Below are 27,972 nucleotides of genomic sequence, written 5' to 3'. Positions count from 1 at the left end.
AGAGACATAGCCCCGAACATAGTGGATGCAGGTAGGCCCAGAGACATAGACCCAAACACAGTGGAGGCAGGTAGGCCCAGAGACATAGACCCGAACACAGTGGAGGCAGGTAGGCCCAGAGACATAGACCCAAACATAGTGGAGGCAGGTAGGCCCAGAGACATAGACCCAAACATAGGAGGCAGGTAGGCCCAGAGACATAGACCCAAACATAGTGGAGGCAGGTAGAACCCAGAGACATAGACCCAAACATAGTGGAGGCAGGTAGGCCCAGAGACATAGACCCAAACATAGTGGAGGCAGGTAGGCCCAGAGACATAGACCCGAACATAGTGGAGGCAGGTAGGCCCAGAGACATAGACCCGAACATAGTGGAGGCAGGTAGGCCCAAGACATAGACCCGAACATAGGAGGCAGGTAGGCCCAGAGACATAGACCCAAACATAGTGGAGGCAGGTAGGCCCAGAAACATAGACCCAAACATAGTGGAGGCAGGTAGGCCCAGAGACATAGACCCAAACATAGTGGAGGCAGGTAGGCCCAGAGACATAGACCCAAACATAGTGGAGGCAGGTAGGCCCAGAGACATAGACCCGAACATAGTGGAGGCAGGTAGGCCCAGAGACATAGACCCGAACATAGTGGAGGCAGATAGGCCCAGAGACATAGACCCAAACATAGTGGAGGCAGGTAGGCCCAGAGACATAGACCCGAACATAGTGGAGGCAGGTAGGCCCAGAGACATAGACCCAAACATAGTGGAGGCAGGTAGGCCCAGAGACATAGACCCAAACATAGTGGAGGCAGGTAGAACCCAGAGACATAGACCCAAACATAGTGGAGGCAGGTAGGCCGAGACATAGACCCGAACATAGTGGAGGCAGGTAGGCCCAGAGACATAGACCCAAACATAGTGGAGGCAGGTAGGCCCAGAGACACAGACCCAAACATAGTGGAGGCAGGTAGGCCCAGAGACATAGACCCAAACATAGTGGAGGCAGGTAGGCCCAGAGACATAGACCCAAACATAGTGGAGGCAGGTAGGCCCAGAGACATAGACCCAAACATAGTGGAGGCAGGTAGGCCCAGAGACATAGACCCAAACATAGTGTAGGCAGGTAGAACCCAGAGACATAGACCCAAACATAGGAGGCAGGTAGGCCCAGAGACATAGACCCAAACATAGTGGAGGCAGGTAGGCCCAGAGACATAGACCCAAACATAGTGGAGGCAGGTAGGCCCAGAGACATAGACCCAAACATAGTGGAGGCAGGTAGGCCGAGACATAGACCCAAACATAGTGGAGGCAGGTAGGCCCAGAGACATAGACCCAAACATAGTGGAGGCAGGTAGGCCCAGAGACACAGACCCAAACATAGTGGAGGCAGGTAGGCCCAGAGACATAGACCCAAACATAGTGGAGGCAGGTAGGCCCAGAGACACAGACCTAAACATAGTGGAGGCAGGTAGAACCCAGAGACATAGACCCAAACATAGTGGAGGCAGGTAGGCCCAGAGACACAGACCCAAACATAGTGGAGGCAGGTAGGCCCAGAGACATAGACCCAAACATAGTGGAGGCAGGTAGAACCCAGAGACATAGACCCAAACATAGTGGAGGCAGGTAGGCCCAGAGACATAGACCCAAACATAGTGGAGGCAGGTAGGCCCAGAGACATAGACCCGAACATATTGGAGGCAGGTAGGCCCAGAGACATAGACCCGAACATAGTGGAGGCAGGTAGGCCCAGAGACATAGACCCGAACATAGGAGGCAGGTAGGCCCAGAGACATAGACCCAAACATAGTGGAGGCAGGTAGGCCCAGAGACATAGACCCAAACATAGTGGAGGCAGGTAGGCCCAGAGACATAGACCCAAACATAGTGGAGGCAGGTAGGCCCAGAGACATAGACCCGAACATAGTGGAGGCAGGTAGGCCCAGAGACATAGACCCGAACATAGTGGAGGCAGATAGGCCCAGAGACATAGACCCAAACATAGTGGAGGCAGGTAGGCCCAGAGACATAGACCCGAACATAGTGGAGGCAGGTAGGCCCAGAGACATAGACCCAAACATAGTGGAGGCAGGTAGGCCCAGAGACATAGACCCAAACATAGTGGAGGCAGGTAGAACCCAGAGACATAGACCCAAACATAGTGGAGGCAGGTAGGCCCAGAGACATAGACCCAAACATAGTGGAGGCAGGTAGAACCCAGAGACATAGACCCAAACATAGTGGAGGCAGGTAGGCCGAGACATAGACCCAAACATAGTGGAGGCAGGTAGGCCCAGAGACACAGACCCAAACATAGTGGAGGCAGGTAGGCCCAGAGACATAGACCCAAACATAGTGGAGGCAGGTAGGCCCAGAGACATAGACCCAAACATAGTGGAGGCAGGTAGGCCCAGAGACATAGACCCAAACATAGTGGAGGCAGGTAGGCCCAGAGACATAGACCCAAACATAGTGTAGGCAGGTAGAACCCAGAGACATAGACCCAAACATAGGAGGCAGGTAGGCCCAGAGACATAGACCCAAACATAGTGGAGGCAGGTAGGCCCAGAGACATAAACCCAAACATAGTGTAGGCAGGTAGGCCCAGAGACATAGACCCGAACATAGTGGAGGCAGGTAGGCCCAGAGACATAGACCCAAACATAGTGGAGGCAGGTAGGCCCAGAGACATAGACCCAAACATAGTGGAGGCAGGTAGGCCCAGAGACATAGACCCAAATATAGTGGAGGCAGGTAGGCCCAGAGACATAGACCCAAACATAGTGGAGGCAGGTAGGCCCAGAGACATAGACCCAAACATAGTGGAGGCAGGTAGGCCCAGAGACATAGACCCAAACATAGTGGAGGCAGGTAGGCCCAGAGACATAGACCCCAACATAGTGGAGGCAGGTAGGCCCAGAGACATAGACCCAAACATAGTGGAGGCAGGTAGAACCCAGAGACATAGACCCAAACATAGTGGAGGCAGGTAGGCCGAGACATAGACCCAAACATAGTGGAGGCAGGTAGGCCCAGAGACATAGACCCAAACATAGTGGAGGCAGGTAGGCCCAGAGACACAGACCCAAACATAGTGGAGGCAGGTAGGCCCAGAGACATAGACCCAAACATAGTGGAGGCAGGTAGGCCCAGAGACATAGACCCAAACATAGTGGAGGCAGGTAGGCCCAGAGACATAGACCCAAACATAGTGGAGGCAGGTAGGCCCAGAGACATAGACCCAAACATAGTGTAGGCAGGTAGAACCCAGAGACATAGACCCAAACATAGGAGGCAGGTAGGCACAGAGACATAGACCCAAACATAGTGGAGGCAGGTAGGCCCAGAGACATAGACCCAAACATAGTGGAGGCAGGTAGGCCCAGAGATAGACCCAAACATAGTGGAGGCAGGTAGGCCGAGACATAGACCCAAACATAGTGGAGGCAGGTAGGCCCAGAGACATAGACCCAAACATAGTGGAGGCAGGTAGGCCCAGAGACACAGACCCAAACATAGTGGAGGCAGGTAGGCCCAGAGACATAGACACAAACATAGTGGAGGCAGGTAGGCCCAGAGACACAGACCTAAACATAGTGGAGGCAGGTAGAACCCAGAGACATAGACCCAAACATAGTGGAGGCAGGTAGGCCCAGAGACATAGACCCAAACATAGTGGAGGCAGGTAGGCCCAGAGACATAGACCCAAACATAGTGGAGGCAGGTAGGCCCAGAGACATAGACCCAAACATAGTGGAGGCAGGTAGGCCCAGATACATATACCCAAACATAGTGGAGGCAGGTAGGCCCAGAGACATAGACCCAAACATAGTGGAGGCAGGTAGGCCCAGAGACATAGACCCAAACATAGTGGAGGCAGGTAGGCCCAGAGACATAGACCCAAACATAGTGGAGGCAGGTAGGCCCAGAGACATAGACCCGAACATAGTGGAGGCAGGTAGGCCCAGAGACATAGACCCGAACATAGTGGAGGCAGATAGGCCCAGAGACATAGACCCAAACATAGTGGAGGCAGGTAGGCCCAGAGACATAGACCCGAACATAGTGGAGGCAGGTAGGCCCAGAGACATAGACCCAAACATAGTGGAGGCAGGTAGGCCCAGAGACATAGACCCAAACATAGTGGAGGCAGGTAGAACCCAGAGACATACACCCAAACATAGTGGAGGCAGGTAGGCCGAGACATAGACCCAAACATAGTGGAGGCAGGTAGGCCCAGAGACACAGACCCAAACATAGTGGAGGCAGGTAGGCCCAGAGACATAGACCCAAACATAGTGGAGGCAGGTAGGCCCAGAGACATAGACCCAAACATAGTGGAGGCAGGTAGGCCCAGAGACATAGACCCAAACATAGTGGAGGCAGGTAGGCCCAGAGACATAGACCCAAACATAGTGTAGGCAGGTAGAACCCAGAGACATAGACCCAAACATAGGAGGCAGGTAGGCCCAGAGACATAGACCCAAACATAGTGGAGGCAGGTAGGCCCAGAGACATAAACCCGAACATAGTGTAGGCAGGTAGGCCCAGAGACATAGACCCGAACATAGTGGAGGCAGGTAGGCCCAGAGACATAGACCCAAACATAGTGGAGGCAGGTAGGCCCAGAGACATAGACCCGAACATAGTGGAGGCAGGTAGGCCCAGAGACATAGACCCGAACATAGTGGAGGCAGATAGGCCCAGAGACATAGACCCAAACATAGTGGAGGCAGGTAGAACCCAGAGACATAGACCCAAACATAGTGGAGGCAGGTAGGCCGAGACATAGACCCAAACATAGTGGAGGCAGGTAGGCCCAGAGACATAGACCCAAACATAGTGGAGGCAGGTAGGCCCAGAGACACAGACCCAAACATAGTGGAGGCAGGTAGGCCCAGAGACATAGACCCAAACATAGTGGAGGCAGGTAGGCCCAGAGACATAGACCCAAACATAGTGGAGGCAGGTAGGCCCAGAGACATAGACCCAAACATAGTGGAGGCAGGTAGGCCCAGAGACATAGACCCAAACATAGTGTAGGCAGGTAGAACCCAGAGACATAGACCCAAACATAGGAGGCAGGTAGGCACAGAGACATAGACCCAAACATAGTGGAGGCAGGTAGGCCCAGAGACATAGACCCAAACATAGTGGAGGCAGGTAGGCCCAGAGATAGACCCAAACATAGTGGAGGCAGGTAGGCCGAGACATAGACCCAAACATAGTGGAGGCAGGTAGGCCCAGAGACATAGACCCAAACATAGTGGAGGCAGGTAGGCCCAGAGACACAGACCCAAACATAGTGGAGGCAGGTAGGCCCAGAGACATAGACCCAAACATAGTGGAGGCAGGTAGGCCCAGAGACACAGACCTAAACATAGTGGAGGCAGGTAGAACCCAGAGACATAGACCCAAACATAGTGGAGGCAGGTAGGCCCAGAGACATAGACCCAAACATAGTGGAGGCAGGTAGGCCCAGAGACATAGACCCAAACATAGTGGAGGCAGGTAGGCCCAGAGACATAGACCCAAACATAGTGGAGGCAGGTAGGCCCAGAGACATAGACCCAAACATAGTGGAGGCAGGTAGGCCCAGATACATATACCCAAACATAGTGGAGGCAGGTAGGCCCAGAGACATAGACCCAAACATAGTGGAGGCAGGTAGGCCCAGAGACATAAACCCAAACATAGTGGAGGCAGGTAGGCCCAGAGACATAGACCCGAACATAGTGGAGGCAGGTAGGCCCAGAGACATAGACCCAAACATAGTGGAGGCAGGTAGGCCCAGAGACATAGACCCAAACATAGTGGAGGCAGGTAGGCCCAGAGACATAGACCCAAACATAGTGGAGGCAGGTAGGCCCAGAGACATAGACCCAAACATAGTGGAGGCAGGTAGGCCCAGAGACATAGACCCAAACATAGTGGAGGCAGGTAGGCCCAGAGACATAGACCCAAACATAGTGGAGGCAGGTAGGCCCAGAGACATAGACCCAAACATAGTGGAGGCAGGTAGGCCCAGAGACATAGACCCAAACATAGTGGAGGCAGGTAGGCCCAGATTCATAGACCCAAACATGGTGGAGGCAGGTAGGCCCAGAGACATAGACCCAAACATAGTGGAGGCAGGTAGGCCCAGAGACATAGACCCAAACATAGGAGGCAGGTAGGCCCAGAGACATAGACCCAAACATAGTGGAGGCAGGTAGGCCCAGAGACATAGACCCCAACATAGTGGAGGCAGGTAGGGCCAGAGACATAGACCCAAACATAGTGGAGGCAGGTAGAACCCAGAGACATAGACCCAAACATAGTGGAGGCAGGTAGGCCGAGACATAGACCCAAACATAGTGGAGGCAGGTAGGCCCAGAGACATAGACCCAAACATAGTGGAGGCAGGTAGGCCCAGAGACACAGACCCAAACATAGTGGAGGCAGGTAGGCCCAGAGACATAGACCCAAACATAGTGGAGGCAGGTAGGCCCAGAGACACAGACCTAAACATAGTGGAGGCAGGTAGAACCCAGAGACATAGACCCAAACATAGTGGAGGCAGGTAGGCCCAGAGACATAGACCCAAACATAGTGGAGGCAGGTAGGCCCAGAGACATAGACCCAAACATAGTGGAGGCAGGTAGGCCCAGAGACATAGACCCAAACATAGTGGAGGCAGGTAGGCCCAGAGACATAGACCCAAACATAGTGGAGGCAGGTAGGCCCAGAGACATAGACCCAAACATAGTGGAGGCAGGTAGGCCCAGAGACATAGACCCAAACATAGTGGAGGCAGGTAGGCCCAGAGACATAAACCCAAACATAGTGGAGGCAGGTAGGCCTAGAGACATAGACCCAAACATAGTGGAGGCAGGTAGGCCCAGAGACATAGACCCAAACATAGTGGAGGCAGGTAGGCCCAGAGACATAGACCCAAACATAGTGGAGGCAGGTAGGCCCAGAGACATATACCCAAACATAGTGGAGGCAGGTAGGCCCAGAGACATAGACCCAAACATAGTGGAGGCAGGTAGGCCCAGAGACATAGACCCAAACATAGTGGAGGCAGGTAGGCCCAGAGACATAGACCCAAACATAGTGGAGGCAGGTAGGCCCAGAGACATAGACCCAAACATAGTGGAGGCAGGTAGGCCCAGAGACATAGACCCCAACATAGTGGAGGCAGGTAGGCCCAGAGACATAGACCCAAACATAGTGGAGGCAGGTAGGCCCAGAGACATAGACCCAAACATAGTGGAGGCAGGTAGGCCCAGAGACATAGACCCAAACATAGTGGAGGCAGGTAGGCCCAGAGACATAGACCCAAACATAGTGGAGGCAGGTAGGCCCAGAGACATAGACCCAAACATAGTGGAGGCAGGTAGGCCCAGAGACATAGACCCAAACATAGTGGAGGCAGGTAGGCCCAGAGACATAGACCCAAACATAGTGGAGGCAGGTAGGCCCAGAGACATAGACCCGAACATAGTGGAGGCAGGTAGGCCCAGAGACATAGACCCAAACATAGTGGAGGCAGGTAGGCCCAGAGACAACCATCTCGTATATGAATGGGTAGGGAACTCTGTGTCTGTAAGGTTTTATCCAGAGGAAACTGATAAGGACATGGTGATTGGATGCCAGATAGTGTCTCTGAGCCTGTCAATAGAGCCAGCTTGTTGAAAGACAGTCAGAGTAAATCATGGTGTAGTTGAGTTATTTTATTTGTATAGTTCTTAAGTCAAAAGAATATAGACAAATCAATCATCTTAAAGCTAGAAACCAAAGTGGCACCACGCCGCTGTTTTGGTAAGAAGCGGAAGGATGGGCGTCTCTCTATCCTAGACAGAGCTATGGATAAAAGAACTGACCATCCATGATATTTATTTATTTATTTAACCTTTATTTAACCAGGTAGGCAAGTTGAGAACAAGTTCTCATTTACAATTGCGACCTGGCCAAGATAAAGCAAAGCAGTTCGACAGATACAACGACACAGAGTTACACATGGAGGAAAACAAACATACAGTCAATAATACAGTATAAACAAGTCTATATACAACACTATATATCAACACTATAGTTTTAACCATGTGTTGAGGGTATAATGTGTTTGATTACATTTACTTTGTTTACAAACATTGGAGTAAAACAAGCTTATATTTTGGGTTCTGATGGGGGTACGACAGATGAACTAAGCTCATGAGGCATTTATAAGTATATATCATTAATAAAAAATAAAAAAATGTAGCAACTAAGGATTATACAGATAGCCTGGTCATGATAGCATATCAAGACAGCACAAACAGATCTGTGACCACCAGGCTAAGAAAGATACAGATACGTAACAATCCGGTTCAGCGTTGGTTGCTAGCCAGCGTGGAGTACACCACCGTCCCAGCAGGCTCTCTGTGTGTGTCAGGGTCATGACCTCTGGGGCTGCTGAGTGTCTGTAGGTTAGCATACAGCTCAGTGGTATGGTTCTCCTGAGGTTTGAAGTCCACTGTGGCGTAGACAATACTGCTCTCCTTTTGAGGGACGTGCTGCAGGAGACATATTATATATATATACATATTAAATATTATTTGGTAACACTTTATATTAAGGTATATAACTATTAGAATTTGTCTTTATACGTATGTATAAGTTTTTTTTCTAAACTGTTTATTACGGGGCCCACTGCAGAAGACATATCGACAGATATTACAGGGACGTCAAACTCAAACACTAGTATTACTCTTTGTTGTTTCTGGGACAAAACAGGACATTTGACAGTGAGTCACGGAGACAACGTCTAAGTTTAGCACTTACTGAGAGGACGTGGGCTGCTGAGTCACTGGAAGTTGCTCCACATTTCTCTGTGAAGAACATGAAAATGACATCCACTTAAAGAAAGGACACTGTGCGACAATGTCAGAAATCATTGAACGTCTACTGGCTAAAAGGTCGTAGCCTGTGTATTTGAAAGACAATTTAACACGAACAGCAAGTCATGTATGAAACACTGAAAGCTGTAACTGAAAAGCGGGACCTCTTACTTTTTGCCCTGACTTTGCGATGAACCACAGCAACTATGATTGAACAGATAACGATCCCCATGGAGATGCAGAGACCTGCAGCCAGTGGTATACTAACACTCCGGGAAATACTAACAGGTGAATAGGACAAAGATGACAAAATACTGACATAAGCATTACACCACTCCCACAACTATTATCAACTAGAAGGAATAATTAACCTGAATGTGTGTGTGTGTGTGTGTGAGAGAGAGATTGCACCTGGGGAAAAAAGGCACAGAGGTGTCTGATGATGATGAGGAGATGGAGGGTCTGATGGTTGATCTGACACGAGGGCGAGGGGGTGCAGGACCGCTACGTCGACCACTATCTAAACAGAAACCGAATTTAATAAGCACTCATTTCAACAGCGATCTGTTATTTTACAAGTTGACTTAGTGTAGGCCGTCATTGTAAATAAGAATTTGTTCTTAACTGACTTGCCTAGTTAAATAATGGTTAAATAAACGTAATCTTCCTCCTACTGTACATGCTTACAGATTTCCTTGGCCTTAACACATTGGTTTACCTACAGTATGCATTCCAGTTTCTAATATCAGTTCCTAGAATAGAACAAAAATATTCTTTACTTCATTTTAAAAAGATGGTTTGATTTATCTACGAGGGTTCTTACCAATCTGGAGGTGAAAGTCAGAGTAGATATGATTCACACTGCTGACAACACACCTGTAGTCGCCAGCGTCCACAGGTTTTAAATTCCATATCATATAACGTACATCTCACCGTTGTATTCCGTTCTCGATATTCGTCCCTTGTACAAGTTGTTGACATATCCTCTGGTATTCACAACAGGAAATGGCCCAGGATATAGTTTAGAACATAACTTCTCATAACCATTGTAGAAGGGAGGAAAGATAAATCTCAGCAGAACGTGTCCGTATACTCGTCCATTCACCTCCGTCCACTGTTGTGCTTCTATCTCAGGGTCATCTATCAAACAAACAAGCGGACACACACACACACTTAGAAATGACCAAATATGGCACAAAGAAATCTCTTCCTACATTTTTAAATTTTTTAATCTCAGACAAACCTGGATAAAATCTCACCTAATAGAAGAAGCAAGAGAAAGATAGTCATTTTCATCCTCAGTGAGATACTCACAGAGGCTGGGCAGCTGTCCCCATACATCTTACTCACCCCCCCAAGTTGATAGCGGTTTGACTGCACTGTTCTGACATCAGCCTTGTGATTAACTTCCTTCATTTGGGGGAGAGGATCTCTCTAACTTGCAATTACAAGCATTTCGCTACACTCGCTTTAATATTTGCTAACCATGTGTATGTGACAAATAAAATGTGATTTTTACAGGTTTTAGGACACGCTCATTATCGGCTTAGAGTATGAAGATGACAGGTTGTCACGGTACCAGCTCGGCCATCATGGGTCCAAGTAGTATCACAATACCTCTGTTTTGGTCATAGAAAAACAAATGATCTGGACCAAAATAAAAACATAAAAAAACTAAATCACAAAATGAGAAGTGAAAGATCTTAGACAATATATCAGTGATTTATTTGGTATCAGCTTTTAGTTATTCAGACATTTTCATTCAAGCATATCCTTGATCACTCTTTATCCACGAATCGCAATCAATCCTGTAGTCACACAGTCAGTCATCCGATCCTCCATAGGCATCGATTGGATGCTGTGCTCTATTCTGAATTATAAACTGGGTGGGTCAAGCCCCCTGAATTCTGATTGGCTGACAGCCGTGGTATTTCAGACCGTATACCACTCTTATGACAAAACATGTATTTTTTGTGCTCTAATTATATTGGTAACCAATTTATGTTAGCAATAATGCACCTCGGGAGTTTGTGATATATAGCCAATATACCACGGCTTAGCGTGTTGTGTCGTGCCTAAGAACAGTCCTTAGCCTTTGTATATTGGCCATAATACCACACCTCCTCGGGCCTTATTGCTTAAATATAATCAGCCATTTAATTCCCTCTTCTTCTTCTTCGTCTTGCAAGTCAAAGCAGGTATTGAGGCACACGCAGAAAGATCATTTAAATAATTACAGAGTGGGGTTACGTACCAAATGGCAACCAATAACTGATTCAGGGCACTACTTTTGACCAGGGCTCTGGTCAAAAGTAGTGCCCTATGTGGGGAATAGGGTGTCATTTGGGACTCACCCTAGACCAACCAACCTCTCGTGTAACTTTGTTCCTTAAAATGTACAGCAGCCCCTATGATCAACTTAGAATTTGCAACATTTTAGAATTTACAGAAGCTTTTTGTATACCGGTATGTATTTAACAGTGAGAGTTCATCTATTTGAACACTGAAAAGATGAGATAGCTAGCAGCCACTTAAATCCTCCCTACTACGGTTCCTATCAACTCATATCTGAAGATACACCACATGACAAAAAAGTATGTGGACACCTGCTAGTCAAACATCTCATTCCAAAAATCATGGGTCTCTCTCCCCAAACCATTTCTGTATTGACCTCGCTCTGGGCACAGTCATGCTGAAACAGGAAAGGGCCTTCCCCCAAACAATTTTCACAAAGTTGGAAGAACAGAATCATCTAGAATGTAATTGTATGCTGCAGCGCAAGTTTTACACCACTCCAGCTGACGCTGGATCTTAGGCTTGTGTGCGGCTGCACAGCCATGAAAACCCATTTCATGAAGCTCCCAAAGAACAGTTCTTGTGCTGACGTTGCTTCCAGAGACAGTTTGGAACTCGGTAGTGAGTGTTGCAACTGAGGACAGATGACTTTTACACCCTTCAGAACTCGGCGGTCCCGTTCTGTGAGCTTAAGTAGCCTACCACTTCGCAGCTTAGCCGTTGTTGCTCCTAGACATTTCCACTTCACAATAACACCACTTACAGTTGACTGGGGCAGCTCCAGCAGGGCAGAAATTTGATGAGCTGACTTGTTGGAAAGGTGGCATCCTGTGATGGTGCCACGTTGAACGTCGCTGAGCTCTTTAGTAAGGCCATTCTACTGCCAATGTTTGTCTATGGAGATTGCATGGAGGTGTGCTCAATTTTATACACCTGTCAGCAACGGGTGTGGCTGAAATAGCCGAACCCACTAATTCGAAGGGGTGGCCATATCAGAGTAGAGCACCGTGTTCGGGGGGGGGATCAGCTTGAGCAAGGCGCTGCCCAGAATTGCTACTCCTGATCATGTAATGTAGTAGTTTGGGATACAAGATGATTTGTAGCTTGGGTGCAGAGCCTTGCTTTGGCTGATCTTCCTAAACCATGGCTACTAGGGGGGTGGCGGCAGGTAGCCTAGTTGTTAGAGCGTTGGGCCAGTAACCGAAAGGTTGCTAGATCGAATCCAAGAGCTGACGGGGGGGGGGAGCAGTTAACCCACTGTTCCTAGGTCAACATCGTAAATAAGAATTTGTTCTTAACCGACTTGCCTAGTTAAAAGGTTAAATCAATAAAATAAAATAAACAATGTATGTCACTGGCCCCACTGTCAGCTCATATGGTTCCATCACACTGGGTCCTGCACTGCAGGCCCGTCTCTCTGTCCTTTAAAGCAGTGGCATCACATCCAACATTAGTGTCTGAAGGTGATGATGTCATCTCTGCTCGTCGGTGAACGTGACGACATCATACTGGATGCCCTGCTGTTGTAGCAGCTCCAGCTGTTCTTGTGTGGCCTCAGTGTAGACGGTCTGTGTCTGCTGCGTGGCGGCATCTGCTATGACTAGAACACAGATAGAGAGAGTAAGTACTGATTCAACTTATCATCTAGTCCAGGAGTGGACAACTCCTGTCCTCGAGGGCCTGATTGGTGTCACAGTTTTGCCTCAGCAAACACACCCGACTCCAATAATCACCTAATCATGATCTTCATTTTAGAATGCAATTTGATTAATCAGGTGTGTTTGGATGGATGAGATGAGAGGGGTGGATAAGCAGTGTGACACCAATCATGCCCCAAAGACTGGAGTTGCCCACCCATGATCTAATCCTTGATTCATTTATTTATTAAATGTTTATATGAAGGATGTACAGCGAGTGTACAGAACATTAGGAACACCTTCCTAATATGGAGTTGTGTGTGTTTGGATGATCGCCCTCAGAACAGCCTCGTTTCCTTGGGGGAAATGGACATTACAAGCAACGTTCCCTCTAAGCTGTGCACGCACGAGGCTCCCCCCGGGACTTCAGCGAAGAAGAAATATCAGCCTGCGCAGAGAAACACGAAATTGAACACTCAACTTTCTATAGTTTTCTCCCTTCGTTGACACTATGAACGTTTCCCTTTACTGTGGGAATTGTGATCGATTCAACGCAATTAGTCTCTTTCAATGCAACATACCAAAACAAAACAAAAACTATGCAAGACTTATTAGTTTACAAGAGATTTTTTTGTGGCAGAACTTTTTTTTAAATTTAACCTTTATTTAACCAGGTTAAAGTTGAGAACAAGTTCTCATTTGGAACTGCAACTAGGGTTGCTAACATTACGGTAAATTTCTGGAAATATTCCATGGGGCGTTAAACCCGGGAATTGTGGGAATTTTGCTTAAATTAATTAAAAAATAAAGTTTGCTTTCAACAGTGAACTTTTTTTGGGATACACATAAGGTAATTCTAGGTCTTGTGGCATATTTTGGTTAAACTATCCCCAATTCAATGGAATTGCAGCCCTCTGCATGCACAGTGCATTCTTCCATCACATATACAGCTGATTCTCAAGATCTTGCACACTAATGAGATGCTATTGAACCCACACTACTACACTGTCTGAGCAAAGGACTACATGCTTTCTGGGAAGTTTTGATTACAATACTGTGTGGGTGAATATATTTTATGTGACATACATTATTTTTTTGTTGGTAAATAGTAGCCTATAGCAAAATGTGTTTAAATAATTTCTAACTTAACAATTTTTGCTAGTTAGTTTTTGCTACAATGTGGGTTTGATCTTGTTTGAGCCTGCTCAAATGGAGCAGTGTTAATTCACCTGTTTCCATACATTTCATTTTAAAACAATTATCTTACAAAGAAGTTGTTTAATCTAACTGCTTAACTATTTATCTTGTACATGGAATTGTATTTTTTTTTTTACTCATTTTTTCTCAAATCTTACAGGAAAATGCCACGGGCACTATCTGACGTATGGACACATTTCACTGCAGCTAATGTAGAAGGAAAAGCTGTGTACTTTTGAAAATACTGTGCCAAATCATATGTGAACAATGCAACAAAGATGCAGAATCATCTGGCCAAGTGCATAAAGTTCCCTTACAAGCGCTTACAACAAGCAACCTCTGACCAAAGTACCTCTACTTCTATTCGAGGTGAAAAGATGAATCGGACATCTTATCGATACCAACAGCTCATGGCCCTTCTGGAATCAGAAGTTTTTTTTGACTCAATGGAGGAACGTAGTCAGAGATGCTGATGAATGTCTTGCTCGAGCCCTGTATGCAACTGGTTCACCTCTGATGCTCACAGCCAACAAGAGATGCTTTATCTACTCATTTGCTGGATGCAGAATTCAACAGAGTTCAATTGAAGGTCTAGCAAATCATAGAGAAAGCAGACTGCATTGCAATCATCTCTGATGGATGGTCAAATGTTCCTGGGCAAGGAATAATTAACTACACCTCCACCCCTCAACCGGTATTCTACAAGAGGACAGACACAAGGGACAACAGAGACACCGGTCTCTACATTGCAGACGAGCTGAAGGCAGTCATCATTGACCTTAGACCACAGAAGGTATTTGCACTAGTGACAGACAATGCTGTGAACATGAAGGCTGCTTGGTCTAAAGCGGAGCCCTCCTACCCTCCACACTACACCCATTGTCTGTGCTGCTAATGCATGGAATCTGCTTCTGAAGGACATCATGGCACTGAAAACAATGGATACACTCTACAAGAGAGACAAGGAAATGGTTAGGTATGTGAAGGGTTATAAAGTTATAGCAGCAATCTACCTCACCAAGGAAAGTGAGGTAGATTGAATAAGAACACTACATTGAAGCTGCCCAGCAACACCCATTGGGGTGGTGTTGTCATCATGTTTGACAGCCTCCTGGAGGGGAAGGACTCTCTCCAAGAAATGGTCATATCACAGTCTGCCAATATGGACAGCCCCATCAAGAGGATGTTCCTGGGTGATGCATTTTGGGAGAGAGTGGTAAGCAGCCTGAAACCTATAGCAGTAGCCATCGCACGGATTGAGGGAGACAATGCCATCCTGTCTGATGTTCAGACTCTGCTTGCAGATGTAAGATAAGAAATCCATACTGCCCTGCCCACTTCACTGTTGCTCCATGCTGAGGAAACTGCAGTTCTGAAATACATCAAAAACGTGAAGCCCATACACGCTGCAGTGTACGTGTTGGCAAGAGCATCCTGTCTGGTGCAGAGATCAACAAGGCCTATGGTGTCATCACTACCATGTCTCGCCACATTGGCCTGGATCAGGGCAAGGTTATTGGCTGTCTGGCGAAGTACACTTCCAAGCAAGTGCCTTGGGATGGAGATGCAATATGGCAGTCGTGCCAACATATCTCATCAGCCACCTGGTGGAAGGGACTTTGTGGATCTGAGGCTCTTTCCTCTGTTGCCAAATCCCACCAACATCAGCCGCCTCAGAGTGCAATTGGTCCTTGTTTGGGAACACACACACACACACACACACACACACACACACACACAGGCTATGCAATAGGAGAGTTGAAAAATTGGGGCTTTTTGTGCCTGACAACGAGCCATCCTCAACAAGGTTGGAAAGTGACAGTGAAGATGGGGCCTCAGTCTGATATTCAAGAGGTGGACATTGAGGAGGTCCAGGGAGAAGACATGGAAGCCTGAGAGGAAGACAACCAAAGCTTTAGTTTCTAGACTATCATTTTACAGATGTATGTTGAAAATGTTTTTGGGAGATGCGATGGTTCATTGGGATCATTCAATAATCCCTTTCTTTTGTTGTTCAGTGAAATCATCCCATGTGAAGAGTCAAATCATTTAATTAAAGTTACATTCGTAACAAATTATTAATATTTTTTTTCTATTGGAAGGATTTAACCAATTATGTCCACTTATGAAAAGGTTTATGTTTCTGTCTCCATATGATATGGTAAATATATACAATGCAAAAAGCGTCTACATTTAAATGGTTTTAATATGCATATATTTCCGTTAATTTCCCAGGCTTGAATAAGCCAAGTAGCCAATAGGCAGAGGGTAGCATCCTTTATCTGATTCTCTGTAATTATGGTATGGGAATAACAATGCATTTTATTTTGTAAAGTGGTTTCTTACGTCAAACAACAACACTTTCAGTCACTTCCTTGTCTGGAGGACAAGTGGATCGACAGGTTAATGCCAAGCCCTGCTTGTTTATTTCAAAAGTCTCACGGAATGTAGGCCTACATTGAACAGCACACATTGGCTGCTACTGTAGGCTGAATGATAGAACAGTTCTATTTCCATGTTAAAATGTTATGTGATGCATTTTCTCCATTGTTTTTGATGGTAGGCCACTCTGGTAGGCCTACATTATGATCCAATAGCCACATTAGCCTACTTTACTAATGTAAAGCGGGTACAGCCTCAGTGTTCAAAGTAAACGCATTCTGGAAGTTGCACAGAATTTTCACACATTTCAAGTTAGCGCTTAGCAGACTTGAAATTTGCTCAGTGACTAAAAAACAATTGAGGGAACATTGTTTATAAGGTGTTGAAAGTGTTCCACAGGGATGCTGGCCCATGTTGACTCCAATGCGTTCCACAGGGATGCTGGCCCATGCTGGCTCCAATGCGTTCCACAGGGATGCTGGCCCACGTTGACCATGCGTTCCACAGGGATGCTGGCCCACGTTGACTCCAATGCGTTCCACAGGGATGCTGGCGTTGACCAATGCGTTCCACAGGGACTCCAATGCGTTCCACAGGGATGCTGGCCCACGTTGACTCCAATGCGTTCCACAGGGATGTTCCACAGGGATGCTGGCCCAGGGATGCTGTGACTCCAATGCGTTCCACAGGGATGCTGGCCCATGTTGACTCCAATGCGTTCCACAGGGATGCTGGCCCATGTTGACTCCAATGCGTTCCAAGGGATGCTGGCCCATCCATGCGTTCCACAGGGATGCTGGCCCCATGTTGACTCCATGTTGATGCTGGCCCATGTTGTTCCACAGGGATGCTGGCCCATGTTGACTCCAATGTGTTCCACAGGGGGATCCTGGCCCATGTTGACTCCAATGCTTCCCACAGGGATGCTGGCCCATGTTGACTCCAATGCTTCCCACAGGGATGCTGGCCCATGTTGACTCCAATGCTTCCCACAGGGATGCTGGCCCATGTTGACTCCAATGCTTCCCACAGGGATGCTGGCCCATGTTGACTCCAATGCGTTCCACAGGGATGCTGGCCCATGTTGACTCCAATGCTTCCCACAGTTGTGTCAAGTTGGCTGGATGTCCTTTGGGTGGTGGACCATTCTTAATACACACAGGAAACTGTTGAGCGTGAAAAACCCAGCAGCATTGCAGTTCTTGACGCACTTAAACCGGTGCGCCGGTCACCTACTACCATACCCCGTTCAAAGCCACTTAAAATCATTTGTCTTGCCCATTCACCCTCTGAATAGCACACATACACAATCCATGTTTCAAGGCTTAAAAAAAAATCCTTATTTAACCTATCTCCTCCCCTTCTTCTACACTGATCGAAGTGGATTTAACAAGTGACATCAATAAGGGATTCTAGCTTTCATCTGGATTCACCTGGTCAGTCTATGTCATGGAAAGAGAAGGTGTTCATAATGTTTTGTATACTCGGTGTACAACAAAAACACAAGTCTCAGTACAATTGAGAAATGATAGCTAAATCTGGTTTAATGTAACAGCTAATTTCCATCTGCAGTCCCCTGATAAGGTGAGCCAGGTGTCCTACCACTGTCATAGATCACATACTGCCTCTGATCAGGTGTCCTACCACTGTCATATAGAACATACTGCCTCTGATCAGGTGTCCTACCACTGTCATATAGAACATACTGCCTCTGATCAGGTGTCCTACCACTGTCATATAGAACATACTGCCTCTGATCAGGTGTCCTACCACTGTCATATAGAACATACTGCCTTTGATCAGGTGTCCTACAGCTGTCATATAGAACATACTGCCTCTGATTAGGTGTCCTACCACTGTCATATGTCAGATACTGCCTCTGATCAGGTGTCCTACCACTGTCATATGTCACATACTGCCTTTGATCAGGTGTCCTACCACTGTCATATAGAACATACTGCCTCTGATCAGGTGTCCTACAGCTGTCATATAGAACATACTGCCTCTGATCAGGTGTCCTACCACTGTCATATAGAACATACTGCCTCTGATCAGGTGTCCTACCACTGTCATATAGAACATACTGCCTCTGATCAGGTGTCCTACCACTGTCATATAGAACATACTGCCTCTGATCAGGTGTCCTACCACTGTCATATAGAACATACTGCCTCTGATCAGGTGTCCTACAGCTGTCATATAGAACATACTGCCTCTGATCAGGTGTCCTACCACTGTCATATAGAACATACTGCCTCTGATCAGGTGTCCTACCACTGTCATATAGAACATACTGCCTTTGATCAGGTGTCCTACCAGCTGTCCATACTGTCATATAGAACATACTGCCTCTGATCAGGTGTCCTACCACTGTCATATAGAACATACTGCCTTTGATCAGGTGTCCTACAGCTGTCATATAGAACATACTGCCTCTGATTAGGTGTCCTACCACTGTCATATGTCAGATACTGCCTCTGATCAGGTGTCCTACCACTGTCATATGTCACATACTGCCTTTGATCAGGTGTCCTACCACTGTCATATAGAACATACTGCCTCTGATCAGGTGTCCTACAGCTGTCATAGATCACATACTGCCTCTGATCAGGTGTCCTACCACTGTCATATATCACATACTGCCTTTGATCAGGTGTCCTACCACTGTCATATAGAACATACTGCCTCTGATCAGGTGTCCTACCACTGTCATATAGAACATACTGCCTCTGATCAGGTGTCCTACCACTGTCATATAGAACATACTGCCTCTGATCAGGTGTCCTACCGCTGTCATATAGAACATACTGCCTCTGATCAGGTGTCCTACCACTGTCATATAGAACATACTGCCTCTGATCAGGTGTCCTACCACTGTCATATAGAACATACTGCCTCTGATCAGGTGTCCTACCTCTGTCATAGATCAGATCATAGATCACTTACACAGTGTAAGTGGAATGGTTGAAGACAGTAGAGTAGAGCTTTGGGAAACACTGCTGTAATGTATGAAGCAGAAAGTGGGTTAACATACCAGTCACAGCAGTGTTCAGCAACCTCCAATCTTCCAAGTGTTCAGGACTGACTATCTGCTGCCGCTGTTAATACCTACACCCTCCTGAACCTCCCAGGGAATACTTTATGCTACTGTCCTCCAGGCCCTCGACTGAAGCAGACGGTGTGTTATCATACCGGTGACAGCAGAGTGTTCAGCAACCTCCAAGTCTTCAGGTCTGACTATCTGTTGTTCTGAACTGACGGGAAGATACTGGATCTGGCTGTCATGACTCAGGGAAATCTGAAAAGAGAGCCAAGGAAGTTAAACACTTAACCTTCCATCTTACTCTGTGTCACAGGGAACATTTAAATTCCTTATCCCAAAACACAGCAGTATTCTGGTTTGACTGTTTTGGGGGTTGAATATTTCTAGGAGTGATTCTTTTGGAGCTTGATTGTTTTGTGATGGGAGTGTTTTTGGGATCCTCTCGCTCACCTGATGCTCCTGTAGGAAGGCCCCATCATTCTCATATTGGATGATCTGGCCATCTGACATCTGGATGTGGTTCCCGTCTGCTAGCACCACGTACTCCTGGGGTAGGAAGTGTTGGACTCCATCCTGCGAGATGACATACTGGACCTGGGAGGGTGAAGGAGGAGAATTAGACCCCTGAAGGGTGAAGGAGGAGAATTAGACCCCAGGAGGGTGAAGGAGGAGAATTAGACCCCAGGAGGGTGAAGGAGGAGAATTAGACCCCTGAAGGGTGAAGGAGGAGAATTAGACCCCGGGAGGGTGAAGGAGGAGAATTAGACCCCGGGAGGGTGAAGGAGGAGAATTAGACCCTGGGAGGGTGAAGGAGGAGAATTAGACCCGGGAGGGTGAAGGAGGAGAATTAGACCCCGGAAGGGTGAAGGAGGAGAATTAGACCCGGGAGGGTGAAGGAGGAGAATTAGACCCCGGGAGGGTGAAGGAGGAGAATTAGACCCCGGGAGGGTGAAGGAGGAGAATTAGACCCCGGGAGGGTGAAGGAGGAGAATTAGACCCCAGGAGGGTGAAGGAGGAGAATTAGACCCCGGGAGGGTGAAGGAGGAGAATTACCACAATATCTTCACTGTCTGTCCACACTTCTTTATAGTCAAAGTAAAACTTATTTGAATTATTATTATTTATTTTTTTAATCTACTTGAAAGTAATTTTATCTATAAGTATCTTTATGTTGCTAATTGGAAATGTGAGGGGGATTGACGGGGGGTAGAGGACGGGGATGAGATCTTCATTGTTTACCTACATGGATCCATATTAAAAGTCTATAAGTATCTGTACATCTCTGGCTCCCTGTGTACCTCAGTCGCCTGGTTGTCTCCTGTCATGTACCATAACATCACCTGGTTGTCTCCTGTCATGTACCGTAACGTCACCTGGTTGTCTCCTGCCATGTACCCGAAACATCGCCTGGTTGTCTCCTGTCATGTGCCGCAACGTCGCCTGGTTGTCTCCTGTCATGTACCATAACATCACCTGGTTGTCTCCTGTCATGTACCTCAACGTCGCCTGGTTGTCTCCTGTCATGTACCGCAACGTCGCCTGGTTGTCTCCTGTCATGTACCTCAGTCGCCTGGTTGTCTCCTGTCATGTACCTCAGTCACCTGGTTGTCTCCTGTCATGTACCTCAGTCACCTGGTTGTCTCCTGTCATGTACCTCAGTCGCCTGGTTGTCTCCTGTCATGTACCGTAACGTCTCCTGGTTGTCTCCTGTCATGTGCTGTAACGTCGCCTGGTTATCTCCTGTAACGTCACCTGGTTGTCTCCTGTCATGTACCGTAACGTCACCTGGTTGTCTCCTGTCATGTGCCGCAACGTCGCCTGGTTGTCTCCTGTCATGTGCCGTAACGTCGCCTGGTTGTCTCCTGTCATGTACCGCAACGTCGCCTGGTTATCTCCTGTCATGTACCGCAACGTCGCCTGGTTGTCTCCTGTCATGTACCGCAACGTCGCCTGGTTGTCTCCTGTCATGTACCGCAACGTCGCCTGGTTATCTCCTGTAACGTCACCTGGTTGTCTCCTGTAACGTCACCTGGTTGTCTCCTGTAACGTCACCTGGTTGTCTCCTGTAACGTCACCTGGTTGTCTCCTGTCATGTACCGCAACGTCACCTGGTTTTCTCCTGTCATGTACCGTAACGTCACCTGGTTGTCTCCTGTAACGTCACCTGGTTGTCTCCTGTTATGTACTGTAACGTCTGTCCGTCCGCTGTGGTGATCTGCTGGATGTACGTGGCCTCCTCCTTGTCTTCCAGGCCCTGTTCCTGGGACACTATAATGTGGTCCTGACCCAGGGCCTTCTGTAGCTGCTCCGGACTGATGGTCTGTCCTGCCTGCAGGGCTGTAACAAAGAGAGAAACAACAGCATCTCAGACAATAGCCAATAACAACACAAGTGGTTAACATTTCAAACAAACTGTAGCTGAAACAAAAATGTCCTCCAAATGGTATGGATGGAAATAGAGGACATCAGTGATTTATTCACCCAGTGAAATGACCTACAAGTTGGTGTAAACGTGTGTGTGTTCCTTACACTGTAGCATGGAGAGAGCCTCCTCGTCATTGCCGACTATAAAGGCCTGCTGCTGGGAGCCTCCTCCAGAATGGGTCTTCTTTGTCGGAGGGTCCTGGCTGTGGAGTCGCTCCAAATGGAACTTGAGGTGGCCGTTACGATTAAACCTGATAGGTGGGACAGACCATAATGGTTACCTCAGGCGCTTTCAAAACATATTCTGTACAACAAAAAAACAAACACAAAACATTCTAAGCTGGCGTCACCATCCCAACACTTCATAACAAAGTTTATTCTCACAACCTCAAGATGCCCTAATTGGTTGAATTACCTCTGTCCACAGATCTTGCAGGTGAAGGGCTTCTCGTTGGTATGAGTCATCATGTGTCTCCTCAGGTCCTTCCTGTTTTTGGAGGCAAAGCTGCAGCTGGGGCACTTGTGAGGCCGCAGGTAGGTATGCATGCCCATGTGGGTCTGGGAAAGGAATGGTACATTGATAACCAAATGATAACATGCTTTGGATAGAGACAAACTGTAATTCGCTACTAGGGGTCAATGCTGCCTTTCAATACCAAAAACATTTTTTGGGGGGCAAATTTATTAAAAGGGTTCATCTCAAAATCCTTCCTCAATTTATTGGGTGTGCTCTCCTCACCACCTTCTGAAAACGTCAGACGGTAGAGAATCAAATCAATCAAATTGATTTATAAAGTTCTTCTTACATCAGCTGATGTCACAAAGGGCTGTACAGAAACCCAGCCTAAAACCCCAAACAGCAAGCAATGCAGGTATAGAAGACCAGAGATCTGAGGGGAGGGTCCTCTACGCTTCCAAAGCCCTCCTCTAGAGAGGGCACAAGAAATCAAGGAAATATTGTTTTGAGATTTACACCCTGGCTGAGAAATGATAAAAGACCCACCTTGACGTCTGGCCAGGAGGAGGCAGTGAAGTCACAGTCAGGACACTTGAAGGTGGAGGGGTCAATATGGGCCCTCTTGTGGTTCTCCATGTCACTGCGGCCTTGGAACGACTCTGAGCAGATACGACAGGAGAACCTCTTTGGGTTGAGCTGGTTCTGGTCCAGGGGGGATGCCATCATGGAGGGGGAACCGGGGACCTCACTGCTTAGCTGAAGAGAGGGAGAGATGGAGGAAGAGACAGCAGATTACCTTCTCAGACATCTACAGTTCAACAGAACAGGGATGAGTTTCCCGAGAGTTTCAGAGCATTAACATCATCTTAGATACAGGAATTGTATTCCTGTGGAAACTGTTCTCTAACACCCCCTGCTACAGTATGTGGTATTCCTGTAGAAACTGTTCTCCAACACCCCCTGCTACAGTATGTGGTATTCCTGTATAAACTGTTCTGTAACACCCCCTGCTACAGTATGTGGTATTCCTGTAGAAACTGTCCTGTAACACCCCCTGCTACAGTATGTAGTATTCCTGTAGAAACTGTTCTGTAACACCCCCTGCTATAGTATGTGGTATTCCTGTAGAAACTGTTCTCCAACACCCCCTGCTACAGTATGTGGTATTCCTGTAGAAACTGTTCTGTAACACCCCCTGCTACAGTATGTAGTATTCCTGTAGAAACTGTTCTGTAACACCCCCTGCTATAGTATGTGGTATTCCTGTAGAAACTGTTCTGTAACACCCCCTGCTACAGTATGTGGTATTCCTGTAGAAACTGTTCTGTAACACCCCCTGCTATAGTATGTGGTATTCCTGTAGAAACGGTTCTGTAACACCCCCTGCTACAGTATGTGGTATTCCTGTAGAAACTGTTCTCCAACACCCCCTGCTACAGTATGTGGTATTCCTGTAGAAACTGTTCTGTAACACCCCCTGCTACAGTATGTGGTATTCCTGTAGAAACTGTTCTGTAACACCCCCTGCTACAGTATGTGGTATTCCTATAGAAACTGTTCTGTAACACCCCCTGCTACTGTATTTGGTATTCCTGTGGCTGGCTTACCTCTACCTGCTGTAGAACTCCATCCTCCACACCAGAGGTCAGGTAGTACTGGGTGTCTCTGTTCTCTTTGAGTGTTCTTGTTCCCTCCTGCTCTTCCTCCATGGGCTGGGGACTGCCCACGTCACTACTGAAAACACAACACATTGGAACACTGAAGTGGAAGTCAACTAAGTGTTTGATACTTTTTTGTAATGGGAGAAGAAGGTTATTTCAGCGCTTCAAAAATCATGTTAAAATATCGTCAAGAAATGCAAATTGTATAGCAGATCAGACAGAATGTCGCTCATTAGCTAATGGCCAGTGCCGCGTTGGCCAGGTGAGGCCAGGTTCTACAGTACCTGTATCCAGGTCCAGTGCTTTGTTCCATCTGTTCCACCACACTGAAGCCCTCTGCCCCCTCATAGGCCTGGATGGCTATCTGGGTAATCTCTCCATTCTCATTGGTCCCAGCCTCATAGACCTCCTGGACCTCTTGCACCAGGGTCTCCCCATTCTCAGACATGTGGAACGTCACAACCTAAAGGACCACAGCAGAAATGAAAAGGACTATACTTTATACTTACATTTATTTTTTTATATATATTTTTTTTACAAATGGGGAGGAGGGGGGGGGGCTACTTTTACATGTTTATTTAGCCATGGATATCATTAAAAATAAGCGGGGAGACGGAGGGAAAAGGAAATGCAGGACAGTGGTGTGATTGGGATTAGTGCTCACACTGGGGGGTTGGTACTGTATGTGCCTTAGGTGCGTCATTATCCTCGTTGTGCGGTACGGGGGGGATGCGACTCTGAAACACATCCTTTTAGAAAAAGGAAAAGCTCTCGATATAGTGTTTTTTCAGAGACCCCATACTGCACAACAAGGATGAGGAAATTAAATCGCTGGCTGGGGTAAATTGATACAAAAACTATTGGAATCGCAAAACAACAACAACAAGTGTCTGGCCCCTTCAAATGCAAAGGGAAATTTGGTTAAAAAAAAGGAAAAAAAGAAAAGAAAACACATTTCTCCTTTAATAGAATCTTCTGCAAAATCATTCGCAAGGAGATTCCTGCAAAAATATTATTTGAAGAAGGGGTCATCTTTTTTGCTTTTTCCCCTTCTACTCAGACACTTGATTCAAATAATCAACTCTTCACCAAGCCTTTGATTCCAATCAGGTGTGTGAGTGCTAAGGCAACGACTAAAAACTTGCATCCCTTTGGTTACCCAGGACCGGGATTAAGAAATTCTGATCTACCGGGTAATGACACTTCCTAAAGCACATATATACAGTACTAATCTAAATTGTGTCTGGACCCTCTTTATAACATGCAATTTACATACCGATTGAGATCTGGTGGTAAATAAGAAACATTACACTACACCAGCCTCAAATAAATAAACATCAAATAAACCTTTTGGGCTCCCCCGGTCGCCGAGGTAACCGCTGTCCAGGAGCCCGCTTTTAGAACCTCGGAGTCCGATGATTTCAACATCTGTACCTGAGGAGTACACACAGACAGACTGCTCATCCAATACACAACCTAGTCTGTCCCAATCACGAAGAGCTGTGTAGCAGTCCTGTAGGAATCATTACATAGGTCAGTAAAACACCAGAGGTCTACTCAATGAGCCAATGTGTGAACCAGCCAGTACCTGTAGTGCGTTTTCCACCAACTGTCTGGCGTTGCTCATATTCAACAGCAGATCCAGAGCATTCTGGGCTGACAGGTCCGAATTCCCGGCTGTGAAGATGGAAAGAGATGAAGACATTATTGTGTCATGCTTCTCAATGCATTATAAAACGTTACCATTGGGCTTGGTAGAGATCTTAGGCCATACGAAAGAGTCTGTTAATCTGTCCTTGGTGGGGCAGTTGGTCACTGAAGAAGGAAGAAAGAATATTGGAGGAGTGAAGACGAAAAATAACTGACCCTGTTCGTAAGTGATGGTGGTGTTTCCCATTGCATCTTGGGAGACTGAGGCGTTCTGCATTGTCTGCATGGCTTGTAGTGTGTCAGAATCCACTGCTACCTAACACGTGGGGGAAAAACAGTCAAACACTCCCTATCCAAAAACTATCCATTAGATATGATTCATTCCAAGTTACTAGCTTCTACTCTTCTTCCCTTAGAAGACCCACACAAACTCCTGTTCATCTCTGTATTTAGAGGCATATAGATATTTAAAGTATAATATATCTCTTCCCCAGGCGTACTATAGTGTTCTGTAGGCCCGCTGTGTCGTCGTGTTGCTGTTTGAGTTCCTCTATCTGTTTCTGGGTGAAGAAGGGTCTCCTCCTCCGCCTGACGGGCTCCTCAGGGTGCGTAGCGCTCCACTCCTCAAACGCCTCCGGGTGGCGACACTGGACGTGCAGACCCAGGTTCTTACGGTGCTTCGTCATGAAGTGGCACATCTCACAGGAGAACGGCTTTTCTCCTAGAGGGTGAAAGGAAGGCAGTGATCCTAAATGCTTCTGCTCCTAGTTACTCAACACCTTGAAGAGCTGAATAGGGGCGGCAGATATCCTAGAGAGGTTAGAGAAGAGAGCCATTGACCGAAGGGTCACTGGTTCAAACCCCAGGTTTTGGGGGGGGGGACGACGACTGGTGGAGAGTGAACCTGGCCTTGTGCTACCAATTTCTGTACTTACAGCATTCATATAAATAGGTTTTTCCCTTTAGCGTTAATTTTTTTTTTTTTTTACATTTGAATGCAACTGTTTATTAGGGCTGTCCATGACTAAAAATGACTTGGTCGATCAAAAGTCGTCTGTTCTTTCGATCCAACCGACTGGTAGAAATGTAAAACGTGTATTTTTCCATACATTGGGTATGTCTATGTGTTAAGAAAATAAACCATGTATGCATTGAGCTTGTCTGATGGTTTAAGCGCACTGTTCGATGAAATAAGCCAAAATGACTCAAGAGGGAGCCAGAGATCTAGATAATCAGAAGAAAAACAATTTCACCCAACCCGGTTGTCACCCTCCTGCTCCTACTGGCTTTGGCAGATTCTGCCGTTACCCTCTCCTGAAGTTGTAGGTAATAGGCTACATGAGGAGTCTGTAACCTTTCTCACGTGGAATGACCATTTGTGGTTTTATATATATAATACATATGCACATTTATGGTTTTATATATTATACATGTACATTTATGGTTTTATATATATTTTACATATGCACATTTTCCTGGAACAGTTTCATGTCATTTATAATAACATAACATAGTATCTGAAAATCATTGTTGGGTGGTCAATCAAAATGTATATCCAAATCTAAATGAAAATGATGAACCTAGAAAAGTAACTTTTATTGCATTGCCAACTATGTAAAAAATTGCCTTATGAAGCCAAAAAAATATATAATGTAAAACAGTGCAGCCTGCAGGTAGAAAACATCCTGATGAAAATAAATATCCTATAAATCACATTGGCTACACATGGCCTGTCTGCAATGAACTTAAAACATTGTATCAACTCTTAACTTGGGTCTGGCTCAAAGCTCTCACTAGCAAACTTTATTTATTTTATTTTTATTTCACCTTTATTTAACCAGGTAGGCTAGTTGAGAACAAGTTCTCATTTGCAACTGCGACCTGGCCAAGATAAAGCATATCAGTGTGAACAGACAACACAGAGTTACACATGGAGTAACTTACAACATTGTATAAAATATTCTGGGCCTTCAGCATGTCCTGTGCCAGTGAGCTCAGGACAGACACAGCTGTAGGCTATTTGAGCAAAAGATCAGAAGTAATCAAGTAGGTCTATTTTATGACGTTTCCACTGGATCAGATCATTTCCCCCCTTTTCACGCTGAGTGGTTATCGACAGGGGGAGAGAGAGATGGAGAGATTTTTCTAATACATTTGAGGAACTATTGTCATTCTCAATGTGATGTAAAAACAGACTTTGTTTGCTTGCTGTTTGAGATGAAGAAAACATTACTTTTGAGAAGCTCCACAGCTCATTAGTGGAGATATGTTAGACCAATCAGAAATACTATCAGGGCACATTTATATGCCAAGCTTTGCACGCAGGCTAGGTTAGCCTATAGGCCTACTGCTATGCGTAATCAG

At 46.6% G+C, this 27,972-nt stretch overlaps 1 protein-coding gene across 13 annotated transcripts in view; it reads right to left on the bottom strand.

Annotated features, from left to right (window-relative positions):
• Positions 1 to 7,701: 7,701 nt before the first annotated feature.
• LOC115101844 (zinc finger protein 335-like) overlaps positions 7,702 to 27,972 on the bottom strand; it is a 33,284-nt gene continuing 13,013 nt past the window's right edge. For 6 of the 13 annotated variants that reach the window (XM_065005177.1, XM_065005186.1, XM_065005187.1 and 3 more), the window contains 17 exons: positions 26,109 to 26,329; positions 25,825 to 25,924; positions 25,547 to 25,635; positions 25,306 to 25,392; positions 24,243 to 24,421; positions 23,905 to 24,031; positions 22,844 to 23,053; positions 22,256 to 22,398; positions 21,946 to 22,091; positions 21,581 to 21,753; positions 19,867 to 20,010; positions 19,566 to 19,671; positions 10,122 to 12,757; positions 9,274 to 10,002; positions 9,034 to 9,143; positions 8,807 to 8,853; positions 7,702 to 8,538 (listed from right to left, as the gene is read on the bottom strand). In XM_065005177.1, the coding sequence (XP_064861249.1) occupies positions 12,630 to 12,757; positions 19,566 to 19,671; positions 19,867 to 20,010; positions 21,581 to 21,753; positions 21,946 to 22,091; positions 22,256 to 22,398; positions 22,844 to 23,053; positions 23,905 to 24,031; positions 24,243 to 24,421; positions 25,306 to 25,392; positions 25,547 to 25,635; positions 25,825 to 25,924; positions 26,109 to 26,329 (1,853 nt within the window). In that variant the 3' untranslated portion in view covers positions 7,702 to 8,538; positions 8,807 to 8,853; positions 9,034 to 9,143; positions 9,274 to 10,002; positions 10,122 to 12,629. The remainder of the gene's footprint in view (positions 8,539 to 8,806; positions 8,854 to 9,033; positions 9,144 to 9,273; positions 10,003 to 10,121; positions 12,758 to 19,565; positions 19,672 to 19,866; positions 20,011 to 21,580; positions 21,754 to 21,945; positions 22,092 to 22,255; positions 22,399 to 22,843; positions 23,054 to 23,904; positions 24,032 to 24,242; positions 24,422 to 25,305; positions 25,393 to 25,546; positions 25,636 to 25,824; positions 25,925 to 26,108; positions 26,330 to 27,972) is intronic. The other 7 variants (XM_065005179.1, XM_065005181.1, XM_065005183.1 and 4 more) reach the window with 7 other exon arrangements.

The sequence above is a fragment of the Oncorhynchus nerka genome, linkage group LG20 (genome assembly GCF_034236695.1).
Source record: "Oncorhynchus nerka isolate Pitt River linkage group LG20, Oner_Uvic_2.0, whole genome shotgun sequence".
Classification (NCBI taxonomy): domain Eukaryota; kingdom Metazoa; phylum Chordata; class Actinopteri; order Salmoniformes; family Salmonidae; genus Oncorhynchus; species Oncorhynchus nerka.
Note: the sequence above shows the minus strand (reverse complement) of the source record. Positions and strands in the feature narration are given on the sequence as shown.